At 38.8% G+C, this 22,516-nt stretch overlaps 1 protein-coding gene across 2 annotated transcripts in view; it reads left to right on the top strand.

The window, feature by feature from the left end:
• Positions 1–22,516, top strand: part of MLIP (muscular LMNA interacting protein) — a 290,750-nt gene that overhangs the window by 132,837 nt on the left and 135,397 nt on the right. Inside the window, exons 2-4 of one of the 2 annotated variants that reach the window (XM_027126891.1) lie at positions 1,763–1,918; positions 3,568–3,960; positions 18,074–19,633. In XM_027126891.1, coding sequence (XP_026982692.1) covers positions 1,763–1,918; positions 3,568–3,960; positions 18,074–19,633 — 2,109 coding nt within the window. The remainder of the gene's footprint in view (positions 1–1,762; positions 1,919–3,567; positions 3,961–18,073; positions 19,634–22,516) is intronic. The other variant, XM_027126892.1, reaches the window with a different exon arrangement.

Genomic DNA, 22,516 nt, shown 5'->3' with positions numbered 1-22,516 from the left:
TGGCTAAAGTATTATTATTTTGTCTTGCTTGACTGTTTTCCTTTCTTTCTGCCTTTTCTCACTTCCCTGATTAAATTTATTCTTTCACTAAAGTTTTTCTACAGGCAAAAAGCAGGTGAAGGACATGGGTGGGGATCTATTCTGGGAAGGCCTCATAGGGTCCTTCTCGGTTACAGGTACAAGAAGGGAACAAAACTAGGGGTGTGCATTGCACACAGAGACACAGGGATGGCTGGGTTTCTCATGCAGCTGATGTGATCGGGTTTAAAGGGCGTGTTGAGATACGACACACAAGGGTGGCATGACCTGAAGGGAGAGGAGCCTGGGGGTTCCTGCCGGGACTATTGCATTTCTTGTGACAGAGGCATGGAGGTGGCAGTGTGGCAGCTTCCCTCTGACTAGATGGCGCTGATCGCATCATGAACATGGATTACGTACCAAATGAGTCCCCTCACCTTCCAGCTTCTCTCACTGCCTCACAGTCAGAGCTTTTCTGTATCTCCGTTAATTTTCTCCATTCTCAGAGGAGGCCATGTTCTTTCTGTTGTTGCTTGAGCTTTCGCTGCCTGCTTCCTCCAGGACTTTGCTCCACTTTCCTTCCTACTGGTTCCTTCCCCAAGTCTACAGACGTCTTCACGTCTATCCTGTTACAGACCAACAAGGGCACCTCTTTGACTGGACTTTCCTTTCTAACTACTCTCCATCTCTCTTCCTCCTTCTCACCCAAACGTCTCAAAAGAGAAATCTCCAGCACCATCTTCTCTTTCTGCCTTTCCATTTAGTCCTCCGTCTATTACTCTTGGCTTTCTGTCCTGATCGCTAGCCTTGGGTCTTATAAAACCAGCATTACCTATCTGACATGCTAATGAGACGATCTCATTCCCAATCTACAGCACATGTTTCTCAGTGTCAAAAGGACAGGACTCAAGCTTGATTCTCACCCAGTGCTGTTTTCCATGCCTTCACTCAGCTGGTTTCCTCAGTCTGGAAGACCCTTATCTTTCTCTTTACTAGGACTTAAATTCCAGGTGCTGCGTTTTATGGAGCTTCCCAGACTGGGTAGGCATCCCTTATCGCTTTTCCCTTCCTATTCTGTGCGTATGCTTTTCCGACTTGTGACTGGTCTATTGGCTGTTTCTTATTTGCTGTTATATCTCTAGCTCCTGAGTACCTGTCACACAGCAAATGCTTAACAAAATGGTTTTTGAATGAATAAAGAATGAATGAAAGAGAAGGTATATCCTCGAGAAGAGGCATTGGTATCCTGGCAGCAAGAAAAGTAAACTTTCAATTTTCAATTCACATGTTAGCATTCTCATTCATGATATATGTCAGAAGTTTCACACATGCTTGGTGATTATGATTCACACTGAACCTGCTAACCCAGAGTTAAATGGATAAAAGTCCTTGACCTCTGTGGGGTCATCACAAACACAGCATCTGGTCTGTTTTGAAATTAACTTTTATCCATGTTAACTTGCAACATTCCAGCAGCTCAACTTGCCAAGCTGCTCTTCTGTTGCCATGTCCTACAGTAGGATTTTCCTTGGGTTGTATTTCTTTCTCCGATAAATATTTTCACAAAAAAAGGGTCGGATAAACTATGAATATTTTAATAGATGTTCTCTTTGCCAACCATACACATGATCATAGGACAATAGGCAATTTATCAAAATAAATGAGATAAATATAATATGTAGAGAGTAAAGTCAAAATAAACCTTTGATAAGACTGAAAGTCTAATTTATTACGTGTCTCATAGGTCTCTTCTGGTGATTCTGAAGCCAAACCTCTGATCTTCACATTTGTCCCCACTGTCAGAAGACTACCAACCCACTCCCAGTTGGGTGACACCTCTAAATTCATTGTTAAAATTCCTGAGGAACCAAGTGATAAGACTCCAGAAACTGTAAATAGGGTAGGATTATTTTTTACTATTTTTTATATCAAGAAGTTAACATTAAATTATCCATCATAATGACTTGCAAATTTGTATGGATGTTTATTTTCTCTGCTTAAAGTGAGATAACTGGGAAATCTAAGATTGGCTAAAAATATAACTATGTAATAGGAACTTCAGTGTTATCAAATCTCAGGTTCTCTCCAATACGTTATTCTCAACCCTTTTGATTTGATATCCTTTTGTTTGCTGTTCACGTGATATATTCGGCCTCCTGACACCTCCCCTCCCAAATGTATCTTAAAATAATAAAAACAAAATATTTACAAAGTTTAAATTTATCTTTAAAGAATACTAGATAAAACAGCAAGGTGTTATTTTACGTGTAACAGATTAGCAACATTAAATAAGTGTAATATCTGAATTTGGGGCAATTGTGGGTATGTTGGCAGGCTCACACTTTGCTGCTAGTTTTGTGAATTTGTACAATTTTGGTGGAAAACCCTTATCCACAGTCATACAACTGTGTATAACCCTTTAATGTTTAAACTCTTGGAAATGCATCCCAGAGAAATAGTACAGAGGAAAAAAAAGTGTTACATAGGAAAATAATTAGAGAAAAATAAAAGGAGCCTAATATCTAACAATTAGAGAAAAGCTAAGCATATGATAATACATCACCTTGACAAAGTTATAATTATAATGGTTATGTAATTTCATGGAACATGTTAATCTTACAATATTAAGTGATACAATAGATTATAAAGTTGTATTTATACCCTGATTGTACATATCTAAAGAGACACCAAGACTGAAAAAGAAATTAAAACAGACAAAAACCTAAAAATGACTTGTGTTAAGTAGTGACATTTTGGGTAAAAAATTTTTCTCTTTAAAATGTATTTTAATACTATCTTATTATAAATAAAATGTGACTGGGGGGACTTTGTGGTATTTTTGAGCCAACTTGTAGGAGATAAAATTATCTGATTCTCGTTGTCTATATGAAAACATCTTATCTAGCAAGAAGTAATATATAACCTGGGACTTACAATGTCATCTTATTTCAAAGACTGTTGGGACCAAATTATTTCAGAGAAATTCTGAATGCCACATAAAGCACTTCTGGGAAATTTCTCCCTAACAGTACTCAAGTACACATAATATATTCATGGGATCCTTTGTGATTAGGTGCTATGAGTGTGGGACTATAGATGTATGAATCAATCTTGGTTGCATATCTCTGAAGCCTCCAAAGATAAGGATACAGATGGCAATGGTATCTACACAGCCATAAGTTTTGCTTGACCATTAACTAAACCCATGACACATCCCCATTTGTTTTGTGAATGTCTTTATGGAAAACATTGCTCTCTTCCTCTCTTTTTAAAAAGTCATACCAGGATTTATTTGAAAACAGGTTTTGCTGACTTTGATCCTGAGCCCTAAATTGTTTGGGCTTGGACCAGGACAAACAAGTGGGTTAGTAAAAGTAAACCATTAGCTTCAACCCAAATCTCTCCTATGCCAACCTGATTTTTAGATATATTCGTAAAAACTTTTGTCCTTGGGGGTTATAAGCAGATTAAGGTTTTAAGAAAGAGTACATGCAAAAAAACATTTACCAAAGCAACATCAACGCTTTTATGTCTCTACATTTATTGCAGTCTGATTCCAATGAGTACTTGACCTTGAATGTTGGGAGCCAACAGGAGAGAGACCGAGGAACATTGACTTATCCTTTAGAGGTCAAGGACAAGGCTTCCCAAGGAAGGGGATTTAAAGCAAACGAACCTCAAGGAATGCAGCAAAGTGACCTCTTCAAAGCTGAATATGTCTTTATTGTGGACTCTGAGGGGGAAGATGAAGCTCCAAGCAGACAAGGTGAACAAGGCCCCCCAGGAGGGATGGGCACCACAGCTGCTCGGCCCACGTCTCTAGCAATCTCCTCCAGTCTGGTCTCTGATGTGGTACGCCCCAAAACTCGGGGGGCAGACCTCCAGGTTCTGTCACATCCTGAAATGCCTCATGGGATGGCTCCTCAGCAAAAACATGGGCTGGTAGGTTTTTCTCCTTGTCATTAAAAAAAAAAAAATGTTTCATACCCTTTGTCTTCAAAGACCTTTCTATTTATTCAAGGCAGCAAGGTGTACAAAACTCTCAAGGAAAGAGATATTAAAAAACGAAAATCGCAAGATCATAAACCATCACAGTGTAAATATAGATAATAAATTCAAAAGAAATAAATTTCATAAGATGAAAAGGATTATATACAATTATGCTGTGAACTGGCTGAAGAGAATATGTAAAACACTTAGCTGGAGTGGATTTGGGGGAATATTAACCCTTCCTTCTGAAAATTCTTGGAGAAGGTCAGTACAGGGAATTTCTTAGGAGAGAGTTCTTGGTGGGCTGGGTGCATGAAGAAGCACATTTCAGAGATGAGAAAGATCCAGCAAAAAGACATCAACTGGATGCAGACACTTTACTTTTAAACTAGTAAAAGAGTAGTAAAAGGATACACTAGGAATTAAGAGTGTGTAAGGAAAATCATTTCCTCCTGTGTGACTTCAGGGAAATATTGACTGTATTCCTGGAAACCACCAGAAGCAGGGCTGGCCTCAGAGAATTGGGGAGAAGATCCCACCTCAAAGCTTAGCAGCAAGATTGAATGGTTCTTTTAAGGTGTCAAGGCTTTGATACAGTAGGAGAAGACTCATAGCTGTGACGGCAGGAAAGAAAGGGGGTGAAGAGGGTGGGATTTTGAAGGGAAAAAAATAGGATGACTGGCTATTTGTTGTCATGAAGTTATCAGATGACTTTGACAAGGCATAGAATGTCAGGAATGCAGAGACTGGCTTGGCTTTGGGAGTAAATAATGGGTGCAGAGCTCCCTGTGACAATGAGGATGAGTCAGTACCAAGATGTTCTATTTAGAATCTGCTAGACCAGGCACTTGCAAGCATACCAAAGTAGTTGGGAGAACATTTTTATTGTTGAGTTGGCCTTTTGGTACTACTAGGACCTATGCAAAACTGTAGCGTAGGCATCTTATCTTTGGTGCCACCTTATCTTTATTTATGCAGCCTTCATTGGACTTCCTGATGATGTATTTATGTCACCCTCAAGCATCCAGTATCCTCATGCTGTCTTTTGGTGATAGAAGACTCTCACTGGGGTAGCACCACCCAGGTCTATTGGATTAAAACATTTATTTCTTCTTGAAATTTATTCTTAGCTAGTTATTGGGAATATTCTAATGATATAATTAAACATATTCTCAGTAAGTGGTGGTAGGCTTAAACATTTCTTTCTTGCCTTAGGAAAGATGATGAAATAAGCAAGTTGGCAATGTGGAAGTTTCCATAGTGTGTGGAGTGTAGTTTAACATGGCCTTTGAAGACACGGTGATACCAAATATAAATAAAGAAAAGTATTCTTAATGAAGCAATGTTTGGATTTTCAATTTACTCTTTTCCCCAACTGATAGATTTCTTCTGCTGAGTTGGTCATTTATTTTGTTTTCATGTGACCAAATATATAGAGGGCAAACCAGAGACAAAACACACATTTGGGACCTTTTTGCCAAAATCAGTTAGTTAGAAGTAGGTTATAGCTCATGGTATCAAAGCTCCAAATGAAAAGGCAAAGCTCAGCCTAATTCATTAGTGGTGGATGAGCATTATGATTACTGCAGATGGAGGAAAACTGGGTCCTGAAATGTTTGGGAATAACCATTGTTCCGGATTCCATTTCCTATAGTAATCCATTTGAGTGATGAAGAGTAGGTCATCATGAAATAAACATTAAAAAAAAGAAAAGTGAAAATGAGATGACTGTTAAATGTAAGCTAAACAGAAATGGCCAGAGCATTGAAGAAGTCACTCTGAGAAGTTAGTACAGTCAGTAGTCGAAGCTTAGTGTAAAAAGCCCAAAGATTATCCCATAATTGGATTACCTGATGCCAACGACATCAGCTTTTCAATCAGAAATGTAGTTAATTATTTCTGGTCCACCTGGTAAAAATGAATGCGTGTACAGAATTGTCTATATATTATCACTATCAGTTAGTCAGGAATAATTTATGAAGCTATTCCTAAAAAAAATTTACTTAGCTCCTAGTCTGACCTTTAACCTTTCTATAACCTAGCCTAGATGTCGTTTTCTATCCACATTGGTACTTCTATTCTTCAGCTCTCCTGAACTGTCATCGAAGTATACACGTCATACCTTTGCATCCCTGGTCCTTGATTCCTCTGTGTGTGATTCTTCTCTCTTCTCAGCCCATCTACATGTGGCCACAGCTACTTGATGTTCTAAGCTCAGCCCAAGCAGTACCTTTTCCTAGAGACATTCCCTTTGAAGATGAGTTAGTTTCTCTCCTATATCTTTGTCATCTTCCTTGTAGTTTGTAGTCTTTTTAGAAAATCTCCAATATAACTCCTTTTCACCTGATTATAATGGTGGATTTTATCTTTCTTCCTCACTAGACTGAGAACTATTTGAAGTCAAGTTCTGTCCCTTGTACATTTCTGTACCTCTAGCACTTAGTAGAGTGTCTTGCATATACATGAGGTTCAGTAAGGTGTATGAAAAGCATAAATATTTAAAAATTCGCATCTTTGAAGTCCTTGCTCAGATATTGACTCCTTCATGAAGCCTGCTTTGGTTCCTTCAGTGAAAGCAAACTCTCCCTCAATATAATTCTGGTAGCTTTTTCTGTACATCTTCTATAACAATTATCCTATCCCAGCATGTATTATAACTATTTAGGTTCATGCCTTATCTCACCTAACAGACTGTAAAGTTTTTAGAGGTAAGGTCCATGTTAAGCCCATTTTTATTAAACACTTTTTTCTCTATAGTGGTTACTATATTATCTTGAACAAAGTCAGTGTAAATATTGGGTTGAGTGTATTTTGTGTTCCAAATACTTTTGCTGAGGTGGCATGTTTAAGCAAAAGTACATTATGTTAAAAATCATTAAAGAATTTAAAATTTTAAAGTGTAAGTCAAAATTAAAAAGACTGTATAATATAAGCAGTTGAATCAAAAGCCTTTCAAATAAAATTCAGAAAGAAAAGAGTAATGTTTTTGAATGTTAATGTCTTGAATGTTGGTGTAGATGGCTAAGAATTGACTTTCCTAGGGATAGTATTAGACTTAAAAGAGAGGTGAATATACACGTATAAAAACAGAATGATTTGTCTGAAAGACCTACAATAAAGCCTGGAGCTAAGACAGTGTCTGTGGGAATAAAAAGAGGGACTTTGTGGGGGTAGAATGAACTGGATTTGTTCATTGACCACATACGGAAAAAAAAATCAGTGATGAATGAAATTTATAACCAAGGAAATTGAATGAATGCTGGCATTAACTGAGGAAAGAATAACAGGTCTTGGGAAGGGATAAGAAGAGATGACATATCTAATGTTGAGTTTGAGATGCCTGGTGGCAGAATGCAATGCTGTCAAGAAAGAAGCTGGAAATATGAATCTGGACATAAGAGGGAGATGGGAGACTGGAAGTATTTCCTATATGAGCTGAAGCTATGAGAATGGAGCTGTTTACTCATGGAAATAATGCAAAACAGGAAGATACAAGATACAACGCAGGACGCAGTCAAGTATAAAGGGCCAGTGAAAGATGAGAAGCCAAAGAAGGAGGCTGAGAGGGGACCAAAGAAGTTGGAGAGAGGGGTTTCATGCAGGGAAAGCTAAAGAGACTTCCGAATAAAAAGTAGTTTATAAATGAGGCCAAATACATAAACTATATAAACATTAATTAATTAATCAATAATTTAAACATAGCTCAATAATGTTTTCTTTCTAAAACTCAAATGAATCTGTTATCAATCATATCCATTCTGGGATACAAAATACCAACCGTGAAAGAACATTCGGGTGGCATGACATGTTTTGAGAATGAACATGGAATTATCACATAGGAATCATATGGTTCTCCCTGTTTTATGCTGGGAGACCTCCTGGAGAATGCAGCTTTCCTCTCCAATATTGTACTTTCATATTTTCTAGCTGCCTTGACGACAGATTTTCTTACTGTCCTGCAGCAAGTAATTCTGCCAAGTGGGACAGCCAGGTTAATATATGCTGCTGCTTGATTTAGAGAAGATTAGAAGCTAGGAGATCAAGAGGCCAAGATCAAAGGGAAGGGAAGGATCAAAAGGCCTTTTGCTGATAGAGTTGGAGGTGAAGCACTAGGGGTCCCTGCAGGGAGGTGTGTCCTCTGCAAGGAAGGGAGGGGACCCTCTCCTGCATGATTATTATTAGAACCAGATGTGTAGGGATGGGGCTAGGGATGCGGGGTCTGACCTGGCCGCTGTCTCAATTTGGGAGCCCTTCTGCTCTCCCAGGTTAGAGCCCAGAGTCTGGTCCCATTACCTGCTTGGACACACACCTCCTCTGGGCTCCTCCTCTGGGAGAGGGGATGGGGTTGTCCAGCATGTGACCAGCTCTGCTCCAGAAGAGCAGCCTGGCACCTTCTACTAAAATATTATTCTATAACATGATTTATGAAAATAATATAATATATAACACAATAGAAAATATTATAAATTTAATACAAGTCAAAATAAAATACAAAACAAAGCCAAATAAAGTAGGGCCTTCAAAGTCCATTAAATATAGGACTTAGGAGGTCATTTGGTGACCTTGATGGGAACAATGTGAGTGGGGTGATGGGGCAGAAATCAAGTTGAGGAATGGATAAGTAGTGAAAGGGAGATCACACAGTAGAGAGATGGTATGAAAAAGCAAAAATGAGACTGGCAACTTATGGTCACACTCCTCTGGGCAGTTACTTGAGGTCATAAACTTTAGTGTCCTCATTTGTAGAATGGGGTGATGCTATCAACCTTCCTTGGGAAGATTAAATGCGATTAAATATATGGCCTAGAAGAGTTCCTGGCCCATAAGTGTTCTCAGGAATGATTCGGTGTATTTAAAAAGTTGGAAATGGCAGCATGTTTGGGGGCACAGGGTAAGGAACATGGGAGGAGGGAAACATTTTATATATTCGTTCAAACATAGCTTGGATGTCAGAACGGAAGAAAGGACACAAAAAATAAGATCAGTAGAACTAGTGGTGGCCAAATAGAGGAGGCTCTTACAAAAAATTCTGGGAAACTTGAACATTGGCACACATATTAATTAAGAACCTAGATTTTAGGGATCCATGGAAAAGAGATTGCAACAAATTATTTGGACAGGGCATCAGACATAGAAACCTTTTTTATAGTCGTGGGCCTTTGTTCTATAGTGAAATACCCTACTCATACCAGCACATTGTATCAGAGTAGCTTTTATATGTCTCTCTTACACCAGTAGATTTGTGAGCCCTGTGATGACAAAAAATCTTCTCGCCTTCTGTCTGCATCACCTAACTCCAATGCCTGAGACACTGTAGGTACTAAGAAAGTATCTGATGAATGAATGAATGAATGATCCTCCTTTTCCCATGACACTGCCATATAAATAGGGAACAGACATCATTACATAACTCTCTTAATTTACAGCAGAGAAAAATTATATTAGAGGAGGGAAGACAGCCTAGGACTCCAGCCTCATAGCTTGGCTGTTGTTTTGTATGTTGCCTGTTAAAACACATTGTCCATAGCTTTGGGCCTAGGGATTTAGAGGTTTAAGACTTTGAAAAAAGCTGGGAGGTTAAACTTCCATGTTAGTTCTGCTAACTGCTAGTCTTCTGCTACTCTAACTGCTGAGAAGACTAGCTTGGAGACACGGGTTCCTGAAAAATGGCATGTTTCTATTAAAATGCAAGGAAGTCATTTGTACATGCCCATCAGCAGGATGACTTCCTAACTGTATGCAGAGCAGAGCTACATGGGGCAAAGAAAACAAAACAGGAGTCTGCCTTGCATAGCAGGTGGGAGGTCATCCACGTAGTATCCAGATTCTGGCTGGGCCCACTTGATCGTATAATTGCCTTGAGGCAGTTGAGATGATTAAAAATGTAGAGGCCCTCATTCTTTTAAATGATATACATACCCCTGACCAACTGATTTTATTGCTTTAAAAACCTTTCTCTAGCGCTCTTCCCATTGCCAACTCCCCATTTCCTTTCTTGTTTAGGGTGAGTATACGATTCCATCCTATTCCACCCACTTAACCTACGTCGTCACCGTCCATGGTGAGTGACACTGGACACACCAAGGAGAGTTCCTCTGACTCAGTGGGGGACCCTGGCTCTGCTCTGATGCTGGCAGAATCCCTGTGATGCCTCGCTGGTCGTTGGTTGCTTCTTCTGGTTGAGATCAATTGTACCAATAGCCCGAGGGGCAGAGGAAGTGCATTTATGGAAAATCAAGTTGCTTTGACAATTTCAGCAGAAGGGTGAGGAAGACTTTTAAAAGGAGGGACTCCCGACTTTTGGTATCAGAACTCAAATCTTTGTCTTGCTGATGAGGAAAAGACAGACCTGTGGATCTAAGAGCCATCAATCTCTCCACCCTCATGCCCAGAGTCTGGAGCAGAATAAGAGGGGCCAACTGTGGAGGGAGGTGATGATGCCACTGTGGAGGGAGGTGTCAGGATGTGACACCACACCCTCCTCTCTGGCTTTCTGTTCCTACACCCACTTGACACCTTATTTCCTCATTCCTGCATGAAGGTAACATGCCAGACATTAGACACTAGGAGAGTAAACTTTAAAAGAACTTAGTACCTGCCTTCAAGGAGCTTGGAAAACAATTGCACCTGAAAATGATGCCAATGAAAGGTGACAGGTTCAAGGAACAGTGGGGCGTCTAGAGGGAGGACACCTAGATCATCCTGGATCACCAGGAAGGGTTCACATTGTCTGAGCTGAAATGTGAAAGATGAGTAAAAGTGTTCTTGGCTGACGAACAGGGCCCAGGCATTCCAGACAGTGAGGGCAGCCAGGGAAGTACTGACACACAAGAAGAGGGTGGAAAAGAGGAGTATGATAAGGGCTCATCAAATATACTAGGAAATACACTAGGAGAGAGAGATGATATAGAGGCCACAGATAAAACAGTTTTGAAAAGGAGGAAGAGATTGCAAGTCAGATTCTGTAGAGAAATCAGAAGAGATAAGGGATTCAAGTGCCTGAGGGGCTTAGGAAAAAATAAACCGTTGTAGATATTGGCGATAACAGTTTCTGCAGAAGAGCTGGGGGTAAAATCTGTTAAGAAGTCAGGGGAAGTATATTACTTTTCTATTGCTGCATAACAGATTACCATATATTTAGTGGCTTAAAAAAAACACCTATTTATTTTCTCCAGGGTTTTTTAGATCAGAGGCCTGGGCACAGCTGAGCTGGGTCTCACAAGTTTGAAATCAAGATGTCAAGTTCAGCTCACCTGGAAACTCTCCTAAGGGAAGGGTCTGCTTCTAAGTTCCCCCATGTTATTGGCAGAATTCATTTCCTCGAGGCTGTAGAATTCATGGCACCTTGCTTCTTAAAGCTGCTACCTTGATCTCCAGCTTTCTGACCCTCTTCTAAAGGGCTCATTTTATTAGTGTTGCCAAGTCTGAGCTCGTACTGTTCACCGCATGTCAGGCTAATAAATTGAGAGATGAGTTGTTGGGGCCAGGAATAGTGACTTTATTTGGAAAGCTAGCAGACCAAGAAGATGGCAGACTAGTGCCCCAAGGAACCAGCTTCCCTGAGTTGGAATTCAGTCTTCTTTTATCTAAAAAGGGGAGGTGGTTTAGTTAGTTGTTGCAAACTTCTTGGTGTTGGAATCCTTTGTTTTTGCAGCTGTCCACATAGGTCTGTAGGTCTGGTCACAATGTTCCTATAAACCTTCAAGACAGATGTTACTCTGTTCTGCAACTTTTTATCTCTATATGAATGGAAAAGTGTTACACCTTTAAAGGTTAGAGCCTTGAGAATGCGCTATCCTGCATATTTCAGGCTATAGGCAACATTCTTAACTTGTAGCTAAAGCAATAGATACACAGGTTAAAGTAAAAGAAACACATCCAATATGGAGTCAGATTTGTTCTTCCCTATTGCATTAGGGCATGCCTACTCAGGAGGATCTCTTATTTGATTAAGTTAAAGTCACCTGATTAGGAATCTTAAATACATTTGCAAAATCCCTTCACCTTTGCCAGGTTCTATTAGCTAGAATCAAGTCACAGTCTCCATCTACATTTAAGAGGAGGGGATTAAGGCAGTCTGTGTGGGGGCGGCTGTTTGAGAAGTCATTTTAGGGTGTGTTGGCCAGAATAAGTAAGTAAATCAACACAGTGATGGTAGGGAAAGGTGTGACTGAGAAGAAATCTACATAGACCTGTAACTAGGGTATTTACAGGCACCACAGATCTTGGTGCATAAGTGTGCATGTGTTTTTATCAGTTAGATTTTGTTGCTTAACAAACAGTACCAAAATTGTGTTTTCAAACAGCAACCATCTATTTAGCTCAAAAATCTGCAGGTCAACAATTTGGCTGTGTTCAGCTGCGTGGTTCTGCAGCTCTGGGTCAGGCTTGGCTGATCTTTGCTGTGGTTCACTTACGGGTCTGCAATTGGCTGCTGGGTCAGCTGCTGGCTGGTTAGCTGTCTGGTGGTTGGTTAGCTGAGATGTGGTCTGGCATCTTCCAGTGGACTAGCCTGGGCTCATTTACATTGTGGTGATGCTCTGCACTCAGCAAGCCAGTAAGCCCCAATGCACAAGTGCTTTTCAAGCCACTGTGTCTTATATCACATTTGCTAACATCCCACTGGTCAAAACAAGTCATATGGCTAGGTGAGGTTAAAGGGTGAATGAGGAAAAGGACTTCGCCTTTCTTACGAAAAGAGTAGAAAAATGTGGACATTTTTACAGTCTACTACATGATAGTTATTATTATCTTTTTAATGATGGGAAGTATTCTGCTTTATGTTAGGATGAGAGAACCAGTAAAAAAGAAAAAGGATGAATACATAGCATACAGGGGATAGTTAATGAAATGGGATCCCTGAGAAGGCAAGAGCTGCTGGGATTCAGAGTACAGAGGGAAATTTACTCTTAAAAAGGGAAAAGACATTATTTTTCTTTAGAATGAAGGAAAGGGGATATGAATAGGTCTAGAAAAAATTTAATTTTCCCAGTAATCATAATTTTCCTTGGAGAAAAGGAATCTCAGTTATCTGTTGCACACAGTGAGGGAGGTTCTGGGAAAAGGGTTAGTGAGTGCTAACTTTGTGGAAGGCTGTTGTTTAGAACAGGAGAGGAAGCTGAGGTCAAAATATAAGAAAAGAAAAAAAAAAAAATCCCAAACGACCCACAAAAAAGCTGAGTGGTACACAGCCCAGCTGAGACTATAGACCTTAAATTTATGATGACACCAATTTACAGTGCCTTACCCAGCCCATGTGTGAATTAGAAAAATGTACCCCCTCTGCTTAGTGTAGGAAAGTTCAGCCCCACTCTCAGCTGGTGCCCTTGTACAGGACAAGTTCTTAAATCAAGTGCAGTGGCCCTGGGTTCCGTTATATTTTTAAAATAACAGCTTTAAGTAGACTAGGTCTAGGAGCATAATTGATTTAAGAATAATGATTTGCCAAGTGGATTAGCAAAAGAACAAGATGGCTAGAGTGTTGACAATATTGGCAAGAAGGTTGAGATTAAATAAGTATTTCTAAAACCTAAAATGCAAAATAGCAGGGGATGAGGGAGATGAGACTGGCTAGGAGGAGAGGGGCTCTGTTGTGAAGGAACCATCTTGAGTTCTTGGTAGATGTGGGAAAGTATTGGTGACATCTTGAGCATCGGTGTGCTTTGATTAGATTTTTTTTTTTTTTTTTTCTGTATGTGGGCCTCTCACTCCTGTGGCCTCTCCCGTTGCGGAGCACAGGCTCCGGACAGGCAGGCTCAGCGGCCATGGCTCACGGGTCCAGCCGCTCCGTGGCATGTGGGATCCTCCCGGACCGGGGCACGAACCCGTGTCCCCTGCATCGGCAGGCGGACTCTCAACCACTGCGCCACCAGGGAAGCCCTGATTAGATTTTTAACAGGTCAGTCTGAAGATAGGTGCAATTGGGTGCAACTAGAAATAGGAATACCAAAAAGATGACTTAAATTGTTCAGGTAAGAAAGGCTGAGAATCTGCTCAGTCACATTGCAAGTGTCCATCAGTGAGAAGAGGACAGATCAGCAGGTTTGTTTAGGAGGCCAAGGAGCTATATAATGTAATGATTGCATGCAAGGACAAAGGAGAATCAGGAGTTTCTGCCTTGCAGAAACTGTACAGATTCAGGAGAAAGATCACAACTATATGGACCAACATGGTTTAAATCTTGGGAACTATTCAGACCATCAGGCAGCAGATCAGACATTTTCATTTTTATTCAGATGTTTTGGAATCTCATGGACACATTAGGAAAAACTGAATATACACAGAAGCAGTTAATTTTATTTATTTATTATTGAACTATAATTTATTTACAATGTTGTGTTAATTTCTACTTTTCAGCAAAGTGATTGTTACACATATATATACATTCTTTTTTTTTTATATTCTTTTCCATATGGTTTACCATAGGATACTGAATATATTTCCCTGTGCTATACAGTGGGACCTTATTGTTTATCCATTCTCTCTCTATATAATAGTTTGCATCTGCTAATCCCAACCTCCCAGTCCATCCCTCCCCCAACACCCTCCCTTAGCAACTGCAAATCTGTTCTGTATCTCTGTGAGTCTGTTTCTGTTTCATAGATAAGTTCATTTGTGTCGTATTTTAGATTCCACATATAAGTGAAATCATATGGTATTTGTCTTTCTCTTTCTGACTTACTTCACTGAGTATGATAATCTCTAGTTATATCCATGTTGCTGCAAATGCCATTATTTCATTCTTTTTTATGGCTGAGTGGTATTCCTTTGTATATAATACCACATCTTCTTTAACCATTCCTCTGTCTATGGACGTTTAGGTTGCTTCCATGTGTTGGCTACTGTGAATAGTGCTGAGAAGCAGTTAATTTGAGATTGACTAAAGTGACAAGGCAGCTATACTACAGAGACTGGTTGTTAAAATAACTGATAGCCTCTATTATGCAGAATCCAATATGGATTTAGGATTAAGACCATCCACTTGATGAGAGCAGAATATTGTAAGCATCCTCTGTTACAGAGATTACTGTGAATGTATTCAGAGCTCAGGATAGTTTTTCTAGGAGAAGAGAGTTTTGAAAATGATTTTGGAGGAGGTATGTGGTAAGGGGGCTCAAGGAATCAGAAGAGGGCTGGGGATTGGAGAACATAGTCAGCGGTGATTTTAGAGAGGTGTCTGAAGTGAAGACATCAACAAATATCAGGTTAGAAATAAATGGTGGAGAAGACAGAGAACAGGTTTGAGAGAGAAGGAATTAGAGAACCTAGAGAACAGAGCTGGGGTTATTAATGGGAGAGGATGAAAAGATTCATATAATTTGTAGGCATCATCAGAGAAGTTTATTATCATCAGTAAGGGATTTACAGGAAAGAGCTAAAATAAAGGGCCTATTTCGAGCTACTTGACTGAACATTTGACAGGTATCCATCCTTTCTTCCTGCATAAAATTATTCATGTCTTTACTCGCTCTTTTTTTAAAGTTATTAATAAGAGGAACTCAGGAAAATGAATCTTTTTCATTAAAAAATGCATTCCCCTCTCCTGGAAATTTTATAAAAATATGGTGCCACATTTTCATATTAGTATAAATTAGGATAACATCAAATTAGAAAAAAACATATTGCAAATGCTTATTAATACATCAAATAGGAAAATATAATAAAAAACATTCTTAGACTTTTCAGAATCTTTCCCTTTGAACTTTTCTTAGGAGTTCTTCAATGATAAGCTATTAGAAAGTACAGTAAAATTAAGAGTTACTTATATTAGGTAAGATATGACTTCGTGTAATAGAATGTTTGGTAATTAGAAGCCATAGTCTTGGGGAAATTGGAGGGAACAGTCTTTTCCTCTGATGAGACCCTCAAAATCACAGTCCTGAGATTTTAACATGATAATTTGGTAGATAATCAGGATGAATTAATGAGTTTGTTATATAAACTGAAGTTATTTGGAAACATGACTGAAAAGGTAATGGAATTTTTGTGGCTGTTATTAATTTACAATTTTTTTATAACAAAAGTTATGGCATAGCATGCAAAGAGACTGTACATAGCCTCGAAATTTCTTCATTCCTTCCATGAGGACAGACCAATCATAGGAAACAATTAGAGAAGACCTTTCACTTATGGCTAAACACATGAATTGGTTTTACGAATACTGGATAAGTGAATTGTTTTTAAGCAAAACTTATGTGAGGGAATTGTTAAGCTTTCTTTTTCAATTTGATTGAATTCTGTTTGATTTTCAATTATTGATGATTTTCAGATATTCTGGGTTGCATGCCAAAATTATTCAAAAATAATTTATGTGACAAGAATTCTGTGTTGCAAATACACAAATGAATTTACATATAAAAAGAGAAGAATATTTTGGGTACATTTGCTCAGAAACTTAGAAGTTTGGGGTGAGTTGTTTGAATTTATCAGTTTTAAATATTTTTAGAACTCAAAACTCTATGATATGAAAATCTTTGCATTAGGTCTGATGGACACCTTCTTAACATGTTATAGAGCAAAATCAAGAAATATCTTTTACTGAGTTTATAAATGAAGCTCTTGCTAAGTTTAATTATTATGGTCGTACACTTTTCTGCTATGTAATGCAATGTATATAATATTATACAACTTAATATATAACTTAATAAATTAAGTATATAACTTAATAAATACAAATTAATATTTTGAATAACAGATATTCCCTAAATTCTGTATTAGGTACAAATATTTTCTTTTCTCTTATGGATCAATAGACTCAAATCAATAATTTTAAAGGAAAACCTCTGTTTAAAAGATTTGGCTTTAGAATCATTTATAATTTCAGTATTTGTCTTAAAGTACTGGATAATTTTAAAAATAGGGCAAGAAGAGAGCTACTCAGTTATTTTACAGGCTCTCCCTAGCTTCTCTTGAAAGTGATACAATATTTCTTTATTTTCTTTTTATTTGATGTGGGATTGGTGGCTTGCATTGTTTCAGGCAGATTAGATGAACCTATTTGCAGGGCACCTATAGAGACATAGACGTAGAGAACAGACATGTAGACACAGTGGGGGAAGGGGAGGGTGGGATGAATTGGGAGATTAGGTTTGACATAAATACACTACCATGTGTAAAATAGATAGCTAGTGGGAAACTGCTCTATAGCACAGGGAGCTCAGCTCGGTGCTCTGTGATGACCTAGATGGGTGGGATGGAGGCAGGGGTGGGAAGGAGGTCCAAGAAGGAGGGGATATAGGTATGCATATAGCCGATGCACTTCATTTTACAGCAGAAACTAACACAACATTGTAAAGCAATTATACTCCAATTAAAAAAAAAAAGATAATGTACTCTGGCTTCTTTCCATATGAAAGAGTATCTATTCATTCCTTCCAACATAACTCACATCATTTATTAACTGTTCATTCTGGCAAGTAATTAGGGAAAATATTTTTCATAAGCTAAAACTCCCTCTCTGTTTCAGCCTTGGCTTTCAGTCTCTCAGTTTGTTACAGTTATGTTGATGTTAAGCACTGCATCTTTTGAATTCTGGGCATTATTTTCAGGTTTACAATATGTAGGAGTAGTCCAAGTTTTTAGAATTTTTAACGTTCAAAGTGAGGTAAAGTTTTTAAGGATTGTAGTCATTATTATTATATTATGGTTTATATTCTTGCAATGGAGGAAGACCTATTTCCTTTTCCAAAGTGCATTTTGAAATTTATATGGACGGTGATTTAAATCTTTTCAAATCACACAATTCCAAAAGAAGATAACTCTTTTAGATTTTTGTCAATGAATTATCTTCCAAAGGGAGACATGCAAATACAATTTTATATTGATGTTCATTCTGGAGAATAAATGAGATATAGTATCTAAGAGTTCACCGTTTATTTATATTTTATTTCAAATTCAAAGCAATGCCTCATTAGCAAAACAGAATTTCTGCCATTTTCTCAGAGGTTTAAGGGCCTCTTTTTGTGTAAACTAATAAGACTGTTTGCATAAATGCACAAGTGACAAGAATGTTTTGACAGTTTCACAAATGATGTCCTATGACCCTGTCTATTTCTCTTTCCTCTAGTTAACTTCTCCCACTGCCTCTGAGCAGCTTGCCTATAAACCACCTGCTTTCTCCTTTGTTTCTCCAACTAATCAGAAAACACCACCTGTCCCAGTCGACCTAGCCGGAGCCTCTGTCCTGGAGGAGTTCCACCCGAGGAGGCTGGATGTCAGTGGGGCCCTGGTGGAAGAAACAGCCATGTACTTTCAAACTTCCGCTCACTCTGCACCATTTTTTGCACCGAAGGGCACGTCCTCGACGTCACAGTTCCCCCATCCCGCTCAATTATCAGGTTCTCACTCATCCAGTCCAAGTGCAGTCCAGCAAAAACCTGGCCTGACGTCTGAAGTCCTCAAGAAGACTGTCACCTCGCATGTCCTTAGTCCCAGAGAAAGCCCGAGAACCTCTTCTCCTTCGCTGCCCTCCGGTGCTTCTCTGAAGTCGAATTCAGCCTCCTACATCCCGGTCCGCATCGTCACGCACTCACTCTCTCCGAGTCCCAAACCCTTCCCCTCCCCTTTCCACGGCTCTTCTTCCACTGTCTGTAGCGAAGTGTCATCCAGCGGGAACTTCTCAACGTCAGGGGTGAAATCCCCAGTGCCCTCCCGGCTTTCCCTCCTAACTGCCATCCTCAAGTCCAACCCTTCTCACCAAAGACCCCTTTCCCCGGCATCCTGTCCCACCTTCTCTCTCAACTCCCTGGCTTCTTCCAGCCTCACACTCGATCAAAAAATTAAACAAACCTCTCCTACGCCTAAAAAATCCCTCTCAAGTTGCTCCCTGCGAGCGGCGTCTCCAGAGCAAAGGGAAAACCAGGTTTCTGATCTCAGCCAGCAATCCTTTCCCTTCCCTTTTTCCACTAAAGCTGCTCCCCTTCCTCTGGCATCCTCCCTTTCTCCCCCGAAACAGGGCAGTAGCAGCCTTGCTTCTTTGAATGTAGAGAAAACGCCATCCCCCACTTCTTTAAAGAGCAGCCCAATGATTTCCCAGCTGCAAACCAGTACCTCCAGTTCTACAGGTCTGCCTCCTGTCCCTCCAAGCTTTTCTCCTTTGTTTTCCAAGGGCAGACAGGATGCTGACCTCAGGGGCCCAGGAAAGCCCAGGGATATTTCCCCACATCCTTCTACGTTAGCCTCGTCGGCATCGTCTTCGGTGTCTCCTCCCACTAACCCAAGAGCCAGGCTCCCCTCTCCAGAGAAATGCTACCATCCTTCCCCAGCTCTTTCAAACCTGATAAACAGATCCAAGAGAGCATCAGCACCTCTCTCTGGCCCGGGGCAGACGCCTTTAGCTCCTCCCCCACACCCTGTCTCCAGCGCTGGCTCTGCCTCTCTTCCCCAACTGGGGTGCTCCGCTCTCCCTCGTGCTAATCCGCCCACCGAGGTGCGCCACCTCAGTCCCTCAGCGCTGCACCCAAATCTTACCCTGCCTTCAAGACTTGGGAAATCCGAAAGCTCCATATCTGACCACAGGTCATCTGTTTCATCCCCATCACCTCCCATCTCTCTAACAAGAACCAACGAGCTGATTTCACCTTGTGCATTGTCCATGTCAACAGGCCCTGAAAATAAGAAACACAAGGTATTTTTTTTTTTTTTTTTTGCACGTTGCATGGTGCATGTTTCTTTTGAAATACGGAATCATTTTTTTTCAGGGGAAAAATCATCAATTATGATATTCTTTCTGTTCCTACAAGGAGATAGTGCAAGGGGATCTAAGATTTGGTATATTTGAATGTGTAGATGAATTATAAACGGTCTAAAATTGTGTATGTGTCTGAAAGCCTCTTTGATGTTGCAAATCCTCTTATGGTAACCTTTTATATCTGTGGCTTCAAGGGCATTTTTTCCAGGCATAATATGAGTTATATTATTGATCCCGAAGATGGAATTTAGAGCAGTTAGATGGAATTTGGGAATATGATACATTTCTGATTCTTTAATAACATGGACCCTCTTATCCATCAAAATATCCTGTACTGATAAAATAGTAGACAGGATTACTGTAAAATGGACTATTATCATATATCAAGCCCCATATAACTGCCCAGACAATCTGACAACTTTCTATTTCCTTTACTGGCATTTATTTATTAGTAGTAATTTTCTTCCCCTTCCACCATGATGATTTCTTTATTGCTCTCCATACACCTCAAGCTAAATCAATATGGATTTAGCTATATATATGTTGGGCAAAGAGAATAGAAATTTCCTTTGTATGTGAAAATTATTTGATTTATTATGAACACTGAATACTTAATGATTATAAAATACAGAAAGGATGGACAGGCTGGGTAGAGGGAAGTAAAGTTGAGAGGAGAAGTATTGACTTTTAAATGCTCTGAAGCGACCCATTGAGGAAGGATGTGAAATCAGCATTTACTTTAATATGAGAAGGGAAACATTTGAAGGAGTTACCCATAGCATTCATTGTTCCTTTTTCCTGGAGGAAGGCAACTCTGCCCTAGAGTGTAGCAGCTTCCCAACTGTTCTCATGTAATTTAAGATATGGAGTTTAGACACTTAGGATTCAGTCAGTATTCTATAAATGAAATAAAATTATGAAAGTGTCTGTATTAGGAGGGGGTTTGGATTTTCAGTTCAGTGCATTGAATTAACACCATTTTAGAGTGTCCAAGTTGGTTCCATGGAGATTGTATTCAACTCTGTCACTGTTGGGATGATGAACTTACCACGGAAAAGATGAAACAGCCCACATGATGCTGTTAATATGTTACAGTACAATTCAACTTAAAAAGCATGCATTAGACATCTACTGTATGCCCACCACCATACTAGCTGTTTTGTAGATGTGTTTTATTTTTAAGGAAAATAATCCTTTATCTTAAAAATATATTTTATTCAGCAAAACAACATATACATATATATAATGTGGAGAAGCTATAGAGAGTTATTAAATCTACAGTAAAGCTAGAAAACAAGGATAAGGCAATATTAATATAACGTAATACAGATTGTGTATAAGAGTTCACTGAATTCAGTATAAGAGAAATATTATTATGGGATATGTTTAGTAAGGGAAGTTATCATAAATGTCAGGCCTGTCGGAAATGTTTAGGATTTAGCTTAATGAAGACGAAAGCAGGTGACATTTCAGGAACGGTAAACAACTCCACCAAATATACAGAAGATGATCCCAGAGGAGTATATGTGGACATGTAAGAAGATTGGCCTTATCATCGAATAGTGATGATAGTAATGATAATTACAGTAACAGATATCAAGTACTTTCTGTGAGTCAAGGACTATCCTAGTAGTTAAGCAAAGTAGTTAAAATTTAATTAACAGGGACCATGTTAGTTAATTTTGTCATGACCATATGAGGTTGGTAATGTTATTTTCTTCATTCTGTATACCAAGAAACTGTAGTTCAGTGAATAACTTGCCCAGGTTACATTTCTTATACTGGCAGAGCTGACATTTATATTAATTGAAATCTACTGATTCCTGAAGCCATGTTCTTTATTACTGAGATTTATTGCTACAAAGCAATAACTCATATTAATTATCATTTTAGCCTTATTTATTAATTCTTATGAAGGAATGAAATGATGATTAGAATTATCAATTTGTATAATATTTGAATCATTTTAAAATGTATTTTTCAAGATTATTAAGTCCTTGTATTTTAAACTTCAAAGCAAATGGGATGGAGGAAATCTAACTTTCTCTCTAACTCTAAGTTTGAAAATATGATTTATTTGAGGTGAAATGACCTGGTGATTATCTTTTCAATACATATGTGTGATTATGGAATTCATTTGTAATGTATTGAAAAAAAACCCCTGGTGATCTAAACATTACTTTTTCCTGAATTTATTGGCAGTTGTCTCTTAAACCATACTGCCTTACACTTATTCTTTACCTCTATGAAAAGTAGTGTTACTCCACAGGTTTCTTAGAGGGTTTCTGTTTGTGGTTCACTCTGTTTTGTTCATGTTTTGTCCCATTTTTGGAGAGTTGGAAAAGAGTGAGCCCCGAGCGGCTTCTGATGAAGTCCTTTTTTGCCCTAAAATCAAGTTTTTTGAAGACCTGTTCCTCCCCAGCTCATTTACTGCCCCCAGTATTGAAACATTTTCAATGTTAGCTTTATTTTTTCTGCTTATTTTCTTTATATCCAAGTTAATAAAGTTCAACTTGTAGAAATGCTTCTTAAATTTGATGAACATGTATGAAAATATGGAGAATGATTATAACGAATCCATTTTTATCTGTTCCTTTGAACAGAAAAAATGTTTCTTATAATGGGTAAAATTTATAATAACTTTTGCAAAATTGGTTTCTCTCGAGACATATTTATTTGTCATATTTATCATATATATATCATATAAATATTTGTCATATTTATTTCCTCCTTGCTTCTTGCTGTTATCTCTGTAGGTAAAAAATCAGTATGTGTATATATATATATATATATATATATATATATATATATATATATATA

Source organism: Aethalodelphis obliquidens, unplaced genomic scaffold (assembly GCF_003676395.1).
Source record: "Aethalodelphis obliquidens isolate GAN/ISIS:26980383/991018 unplaced genomic scaffold, ASM367639v1 scaffold31, whole genome shotgun sequence".
NCBI classification, from domain to species: Eukaryota; Metazoa; Chordata; class Mammalia; order Artiodactyla; family Delphinidae; genus Aethalodelphis; species Aethalodelphis obliquidens.
The sequence above is the reverse complement of the archived record's forward strand: the minus strand, read 5'-3'. Positions and strand labels throughout refer to the sequence as shown.